Source organism: Idiotropiscis lumnitzeri, chromosome 10, assembly GCF_059441095.1.
Source record: "Idiotropiscis lumnitzeri isolate Australia: NSW breed Sydney's pygmy pipehorse chromosome 10, RoL_Ilum_1.0, whole genome shotgun sequence".
In the NCBI taxonomy this organism is placed as follows: domain Eukaryota; kingdom Metazoa; phylum Chordata; class Actinopteri; order Syngnathiformes; family Syngnathidae; genus Idiotropiscis; species Idiotropiscis lumnitzeri.
In genome coordinates, this window is record NC_142400.1 from 9,879,453 (window position 1) to 9,888,139 (window position 8,687).

The 8,687-nt window shown below is 41.9% G+C and overlaps 1 protein-coding gene across 1 annotated transcript in view; it reads left to right on the plus strand.

Annotated features, from left to right (window-relative positions):
- nkd2b (NKD inhibitor of WNT signaling pathway 2b) overlaps window positions 1–8,480 on the plus strand; it is a 30,734-nt gene extending 22,254 nt beyond the window's left edge. The window contains exons 4-10 of the mRNA XM_088306803.1: window positions 3,371–3,431; window positions 3,735–3,847; window positions 5,314–5,409; window positions 5,515–5,650; window positions 6,131–6,188; window positions 6,282–6,406; window positions 7,179–8,480. Coding sequence (XP_088162929.1) covers window positions 3,371–3,431; window positions 3,735–3,847; window positions 5,314–5,409; window positions 5,515–5,650; window positions 6,131–6,188; window positions 6,282–6,406; window positions 7,179–7,777 — 1,188 coding nt within the window. The 3' untranslated portion in view covers window positions 7,778–8,480. The remainder of the gene's footprint in view (window positions 1–3,370; window positions 3,432–3,734; window positions 3,848–5,313; window positions 5,410–5,514; window positions 5,651–6,130; window positions 6,189–6,281; window positions 6,407–7,178) is intronic.
- The last annotated feature ends 207 nt before the right edge of the window (window positions 8,481–8,687 follow it).

Consider the following 8,687-nt stretch of genomic DNA (forward strand, 5'->3'; position numbering starts at 1 on the left):
CGGCGCTTGGAAGATACTTGTTTACATGCCAGTCCTGTCAGTGCAATGACTTGTCCTTGTCATTGGCGCGCATGCTGCTCGTCATCTGTCGTCTTCTTCCACGAAATATGCACGGATCACAGCTTCCAGGTGGAAAACACAAAAAAAAAGCCCCCGACTTGTTTGCGTAGCCCCATCGAGCATCTTGTGATCTGATAGCGAAAGAATGGCAGCGGCGAGATGCCAGAAGGCGGTTAATTCCACATGTGGCTGGCAGATTTGGAGGCCGACACCGTGGGCGATGTGGATGGAGATGCCGTGTGTTTTGATGTTAAACTGCAGACTGCGGTCAGACGTGGTCTGCTCCCTCATTAGCTCCCTCCGCGGATGTAGCCAAGCCATGTGTTTTGCCGCAATCGGCGAGACGTTACATCTCCTCGAACGTCGATTTTTAATTGGAGCACGTTGTTTGTTTCATGACAATCGCCGATCAAGCGGACATGTGCTTAATGCTTTGCTGTGTCTATTAAGGGATGAGACAACTTTTTGATGTTGCGTTGAGCTGCAGAACAACTCACATTTCTTCTTATATTACCCTTGGTTCTGGCATTCATTTCCCCCCAAAAAACTAAGACTAAGACTAAAAATCAAATAACATGATACCAAGCCAGTAGCTTTATTAAAAACACAACAGCCCTGTCAAAAAGAAGCAAAAATATTTGGCACCACGATGATAAAAGATGATGCTAAAGCACTACTTTTACTTTATAGTAGAAATATCGATAAATTGTTCAAGTGAATTCGCAAGTAGCGAATCAGAAATATGCAGGGAAACACTTAAATGTGATCTATTGGAAATAAGTTGATGTGATGTCAGCAAGCCAGGAGAAAAGAGTCCGTAAAAGACAATGTCCCATTTGGGATCATTTCATATTTTAAAAGGAAGGTAACGTGTACTGCATATCACAACAGTGCATCTGCAATCGCAACGTACTGATGTTCGCTAATTTAATATACACTAGCCTCCTATTGCTAGTAATAACACTGTAACGACACTTCCGATGCTGATAGCCACAATTTACGTAAAGTCACTCAACGCATAGACTTATAAACGGCAACCTCTTACACTCTCATTTGCTGGCACCCACGTCACTCACCGGGCCAGAGGCGCTTTTTAAAACCATACACACTCAGTCACACTCACGTTATTGTGTTTGATAATACAAAATGAGTTTTTATCCAATTTCTCAATTAATTGATGGCCTCCTCGTTAGAAAACAGAATTGTAAAAATGCGCAATAGAACTGAAGCTTTGAAAAAAAACAGCAATTACCCGTGTGTCTTTTTGCTGCATGATACCATATTCTGTCGCCATTATGTGAAGCATCCCTTGGAACTTTTGTTTGTATTTTTTTTCTTTTATTTAACCTATGTATGTATGTAATGCACCTTTTCTTGATGCCATTGTAAATTGCTGTAAATTTGCTTTTCCTACTTGGATCAACAACAGGAATTTTTTTGTGCGTGTTGCATATGCAGTCTACAATCTCTATACAGACAGAGCTGTAAAAATAAGTCAAAATGCTGCAATATAAATGTCACTTTATAAAGAAATACTACACACAAGCGCACTAACTGCTTCTCCAAAATTGTCTTTTGAATACCATTTGTCAGCATATGTGTGGTTTTATAATTGTTTATAATTAAGTGAGGTAACTTTGCTGGACATTTTAACACTATATTAAATGCACACTTTGCACCAGAACTGTACTTTTATATACCTATTTTCAAACATTTGCATTTTACGGCCTGGAAAAGGATTTTGTCGTGTAAAATGGCCCCTAAGGGACTTGTGAAGTTCAAAAAGCCACAAGATGTTTGTTGCTCGTTTGACTGTCTGTTTAGTTTGAAGTGTGTGTGTGTGTGTGTGTGTGTGTGTACACTGTGCGGTGATTAACGACTTGTTTGGGGCTCAGGGAGCAGTCACAGTCATCTCAACATCATCGAGTGTGGAGAAAAAAAACAACAAAACCTCCTCTTGTTCTTCGAAAGAGGTCCCAGTTAGCGGTAGATAGTCGCTATCTATCTCCTGTTAGGCAAACCACATCCTCTTGTGGTATCTCGTCCTCTCCCATCTTTGTTCCTCTTATCATCCCTTCATGTCTTGATTCCCTTACTTCCTGACTCTCTCTCTCTCTCTCACCCCCCCCCTTTCCCCTCCAAAGCTTCACTCCCAATCTCCTGCTGTTTTCTCCCCAAAAGTCTCGTGTGACCAATTTGCAGCGGGCGTTCAAACCTTGACCCTGAGACGCCATTGCTCCGCTGCACTCCCCCGCCCCCCCTATCAGTGGTGAAGGTCAGGTCTAGATTAGAGGATGGAGGACTCGTCCTGTGAAGTGGGGAGTAATCACGGTCTCTGAGATTGTTAAACTGAACCACAGGCCCTGCTGTTGTCATTACTCTGAGAAAGAGAGGAAGAGGAGGGGGGGGGGGGGGGGGGGGTCCTTCACCTAAACGCATGCAGATGTTGAAACTCACATGCAGTACATGCAGTTCTTTTGTTTTTCGAGCATCTATCTGGTTTTTATTTGCCTCCTCGCAGTGGGCCTCCTCGAGTCAAGCTGCAGATTTGATTTCAAAGTGCGGGGCAGCTCGGAGGAGCGAACATGACGTAAATAAAGATGAATCATTTGTTGTTTGAATTCTTGCGGCTTAAGGCTTGTGCTGTATTTAATTGTTATTGTTTCCACAATCTTGGCAAATTAAATTGTGTGCGTGTGTTTGTGCATTAACACATGTGGAGCGGTTCTGTTTTGTGTAGGAAGTGGATTATTCCCATATGGCAGCACTCCCTCGCTGATTATGTCTTGCGGTTCATTGAAGCTATACGGAATAATGGAGTAATGAAATGTCCAACAATAGCAATTGTTACCTGTTCATCATAAATACGCGCGTTTCTCTGAGTTTTGAATGGACAATGTTACCAAACTTCCTTTAACTTTTAGCCTTTTTTGTCAAGCTCTCCTCACTGAGCACTTCTGTGAGAACCAAAGTGGGCCAAGAGAGCGCTCACAAGATGAATTGTAGCTTCATCTTATTTTATATATTTTTTTTTTGATGGATGCAAGGGTTCGTTTGAAGGCTTGGGAGGAATCTTAAATGCTTGGCTGCGTTTGCGAGTATCCCAGACAGTGAAACACAATCAGTGTAGCGCACATGCTTCAAAGTGTTTGGCCGCGCTGTAGCACCGTCCGTGTAGGCCGTTTTTTTTTTTTTTTTTTTTTTTTTTTTCTGCACACATCTGACGAGGAAATGTTTTTGCCTGAAATGTTTATTTTCTCTGTGTCTGAGGTCTGAACTGTAGATTCACTTACATCTCTTCTCTTCCCAGGAGTTTCCAAATGGGCATATGAAAGCAGGACACCTCGCAGAGCAACACTGCCCCCTTGAGGGTAAATTGGAAAGGACTCCCTGATCAAATCTGATAGGATTTTTTTTTTAATATACATATGTACAATACAATACAATACAATTTTATTTATATAGCGCATTTCACAACAGCTGGAGCTGTAACAAAGCACTTTCCATATGAAGTAATATAATAACACAAATTCAAATTAAAACAGATAAACACATTCCAGGCTGGACTATTGTAGGAATATTATTTTTAAAAAAACCCATCTGGTAACCTGTACTCTTCACATAAAAAAAAAAAATAATAATTGTGTGTCTCATAACTGTCTCTCTTCTGACAGTGGCTCTCCCTCCGGAGAAGGGTGAGGGCTGCGAGAACTACCTCCAGTACCTTCACGCGGACGACGGGGAGCGAGAAATGAAAGCGAGCGGGAAGAAACGAATCAGTCTGGATGTAAGTCTGCACTGTGACAGTCATATTCCTGGTTGTCATTATTTTATCGGGGGGGGGAAGCAATTTGAAGGCAAGGGGGAAATGTTCAAATCAAACCAACATGGTTTAATGCTGCAGCCTTATTTGAGCACCACTTCTGTGTTTCTCCCCTTAAAACTGTCTACAAGAATGGAATGAATTGTGGGTGCCGAGACATGTCTGTTCAGTGCACTGCTGGAGAACAAATTACGATGTGCAAAGTAGGATTGGTTTCCATGTTTAAAATGCTTTAGTGATCAGCCCTGACCGCATGCGCTAAAGAGACATTATAGAGCCATAAAGGGCTGCTTCTCCTTTGAGCCCCATCGCTCATAAATGTACGCTGGTGTTTTTTCACACAGCTCCTCCACCAGGGCTGAAGAAAAAAAAACAGATGTTTGCATCCTCAGATTTTCATGTTACTTTTTTTTTTCGATTATTAAATCCAAGCTACTAACAGAAGTGGTAACTGAAGAAAGTTTGTTCTCATTGTTTCCATCTGTCTATTTTCTGTCACACTTGTACTCTTGAGAGCGTGTTTGAACTACAGCCTATCCCATCTTATTGTGGACACACTGGAATTGTCATCAGACAAACAAATAGCATTTATTAAAAAAAAACAACCATTCCCACTAGCATTCACACCCATCGATGAACTTAGCATGCATGTTTTTGGAACGTGGGAGGAAATTGGAGAAAAACTCACGCAAGCATGGGAAAAACATGCCAACCTCAGATCTGAGTGGCAGACTTGCTCACCACTACTCAAACCGTACTGACCATTAATTTTCATGATGGCTAATTGATAGGCGAGGTTTTTTTTCTGACAGTAAATTTTTGGAATGCACTTCTCTAATTGTCCAGCCAAGTGTTTTGAATCGCTCCTGTAACAATGTAACAAGAAAACAAAACCCCTCGTTGAAAGAGCGCCATGGCCTCTTTAGTTGAGATTTTGCTGCCCCCTAGTGGTATATGGTGTATTATTGTAAAGCTGTGCGCTGCCTTCACTCTTTTAAATATGGTATTCTGATTAAAATAACATTTTACGGAACATGAGTTAAGCAACAAAATCTACCCGTTTTTAGTCATCTTAGGTGGCGGCCATTTTGTCACTTTCTGTCGACTGAAAATGACATTACAGTTGCTGAGGTAAGGACCAATCATGGCTCTCCTGTTTTCTTAAGCTGAGACATGATTGGTCATTAGCTGTGCCATGAGTAACTGTGACGTCATTTCCAGTGGACAGCAAGTGGCAAAATGGCCGCCCCGTAAAATGAACAAAAACGAGTGGATTTTTACTGCGTAGCTCATTTCAAAAACACAATATTAATTAGAGTGCTGTGTTTAGACTAGTCGGGCTCCATAGAATATATTCTTGTTAAGAAATATTTTGGGTTGACTTTCCCATTAATAAAAGAAGTAATTGTCATAATCTAATGTATGTACAGGATTTGGAGTGTGATGTTTCCGTGGAGGATGACAATCGCCAGGAGTGGATATTCACCCTTTATGACTTTGACAACAGTGGCAAAGTGACAAAGGAGGTTTGTGTTTTCAAATCAGGCATGTGTACATATGCCACCGCCTAAAAAAACTTGTCTGTCTCCTGAATTTTTCACTGTGACCCTGTCTTTTTCCTGTTATTGTAGGATATGTCCAGCCTGATGCACACCATCTATGATGTAGTGGACGCCTCGGTCAATCACTCCTGCCATAATAAAAGCAAGACGCTGCGTGTCAAGCTGACTGTCACTCCTGAGCCTAAATGCCACAAAAGAGAAACAGGTCAGAGAAATATTTCTAATACAATAATAGTATGTTGTCAAAGCGTGTTAGCATATAATTGTATGAAATGTTACTTATCGTTGAACATTGACTGACATTGGTGCAGGTAGCATGGGTTCAAGTTCCCACTCAGTTATGGTATGAAAGTGTGAGTGTCATTTGTTGTCTGCAGTCTGATCTTTTTTTTTTTTTTACTCAGTCATGAACTCATTCACCAGCCGAGTTGAAAAAAAAAAAAGGATCTTTGACGTCTTTATCCGTCAATGGTACTAAATGAGTTATTGACTATATAATTAATTGTTTATTAAAATAATCGTTAGTCGCATACCTAGCTGTCTGTCTCTAGATGTGCGAAGAACTAGTTCCCCATGACCATAAACACGATAAGCGAGATAGAAAATTGCTGAATTGTTTGACTCCTATTTCTCCTTTTTTCCTTTAATGTGATTTGTTCTAACTTGTTCCACTTTCATTCCTCAGATCGCTGTCACCAAGAGGAGGGTCGTTCAGCCGACAAGCGCATGTCTGCCTACATCAGGTCAGTCTGCTGAAAATTGCACACGGCACTTATAAAAGTAATATTTCACTCCCTTTTATTCACTTGCCACAATACCATTTTTATTTGGAGCAGCAGGGGACAAAGCAATGAGGCCCCGGCCACTGATGGCCAGCATTACTGTGTGGATGAGAACACAGAGAGGAGGAATCACTACCTGGATTTGGCAGGCATAGAGAACTATACCTCCAGATTTGAAGGTAAGATGCAAAACAAGCACACTTTTATTTGGGTACAGTAAGATGCCAGGACATCCTTGCTGTATTGCGATGTTCCCCGGATATTCACAACTCACCGATTTACTTATTTTTCTTCAACTATTTTTCGTTATTTGCTGTTCAGTTTGCACTCAGACCAGAGCCACGCATTGTATTCATGTATTGCTTTGGCGCCATCTTGTGGCATGTTAGTGTCATGGCGCTATCTTGAAATCAGCCGAGGAGCTTCATTTTATTGCAGTTCAAACCAAAATCATTTAACGCACAAAGGCAAGCAATTTTCACGGACATGAAGAAAATGGGAAGGTCTTAGTAAATACATGTCCTATGGCAAACATATTCAATAAAGAAACTTAAAAAAAAATTCCAACTACTGATTAAACCAAATGCACTGTAGATGTTGAGACTTCACAAAAATGCTTGTTCTTTAATTTTTCCTACATTTTAGCTGCATGGAATACGAAGTGTCATATTTGTTACTCTATGATCATTGCATCAGGTTTTCTTTAAACACTTTAGTAATTCCTTCTACAAAGTTTCAGTTTTATAATTTTTGTGGAATCCTACCAACTAAAACACAGCAATCAAACTATAAACCCTCTTGTCTTTCTCTTTTGAGCTTGGCAGAGGTAATAAAAATATAGCATTTGCACAATACATTTTTTGACACATACTTGAATGCTTGATTGTCCGCATTAGTACAATGATGGATTGTGTTTAAACTCCGGTGAAAAATGATCTTGCGGTCTTTCAGGAACAAACCCTCCCCAGGAGAGTCACGGTCGAACCTCCCAGAGCCAGAGCCAGAGCCGCTCTCGCTCCCACGAGCCAGAAGCACAACTCCTTCACCAGCGGCGCTCGCAGGTCATCGGCGACAGTTACAACCCCGCAGAGTTTCGGGGGAAAGGAACACAGTTCGTGAAATCCCCCAAGGGAACCAACAAAGGAGGAAATAGCGGTGGCGGCGGAGGCAAATCCACTAAATGTCACGGCTACCACCCGCCCCTGCAAAGCATGCTGCACGGTGGCGCCGCGGCCACCCACGGGGGTCAAGATGTATACCACTTACCACACCAGGTCCAAGCGTCCGGCCACCATCAGCACCCTCTACAGTACAGCCACAGCAAACGTGTCAGAGCCAAAGCCCGCGAGGCGCTTTCCCCGAACAAAACGCCTCTTTCCCCGCAGCCTCACCTCCAGGGGCCGCCCACCCTGCCAGGCCTGGAGAGAGAGCAGGTGAACGCCCCCCCCGGGAGCCCGGGCTTTGTGGTACCTGTGGTCCAGCGTCACGAGCACCACCATCACCATGAACACCACCACCACCACCACTACCACCATTACCACCAGACATGACCACCTCTCCTCACGTCTAGTGTCCAGGACCAAGCACCACTCTCAGTCGAGGATCTTCGTATTCGCCTCATGCCACCTATACAGATTATATCCTGACATGTATGGAGGAATTCTCTATTGTGATGCCCGAGCTATAGTGGACCTGAAGGTTTTCTGAAGTTTTTTCGTCACCTAAAATGCTGGGCGGCACAGCTAAGATTTTTTTTTTTTAATCAACTTTGCTGGGACTGCTGAACCTATTTTCAGTAACGGGAGCACATACCCAGACACACACACACACACACACACACATACACCAGAAAGTCAAAAAACAGGAGAACTTTGGCACCTTTTGTCTCCTCCTGATGCTGTTTGTTGATGGTCACCTTTCTTAGAAGGAAAATTACACCTTTTGTGGGAGACCTCTCCAAAATACAAAAAAAAAAAAGTATCTCAGGTGTAAAGGTGCTGCTTTTTCACAGAGGCCTCTTCGTCTGTGGACTGAGGAGATTAGGAGTTGAAATATGGGGGGATGGTAATAAAATCACCACTGCCAGTTTTTATGCAAAAAATCTTGCTATATGTACTGTATGAAAAAAAAAAATATAAATATAAACACATTTTACTGTATAATTATGATACTGTATATGCATACGTCATCATGAATATAATTATGCATATGTGTATTTTGTCTTTTATATATGATAATAAACATTATAGAGTTCATGTTAGTCATAGTGGTTCACTTGCCTAACTTCCATGCAGGTAGCGTAGACTCTGTTCCCTCCCAGTGGTGATTAAATGTGAGCGTGAATGGTTTTCTGTCTCTGTATGCCTTAGAATTTAAATTTAATTTTCACCTGAATTTTTTTTACAGAGCCCTCAAGATGTTGGTCATGCTTTCTACCTAATATTGTGACTCTACCTGACA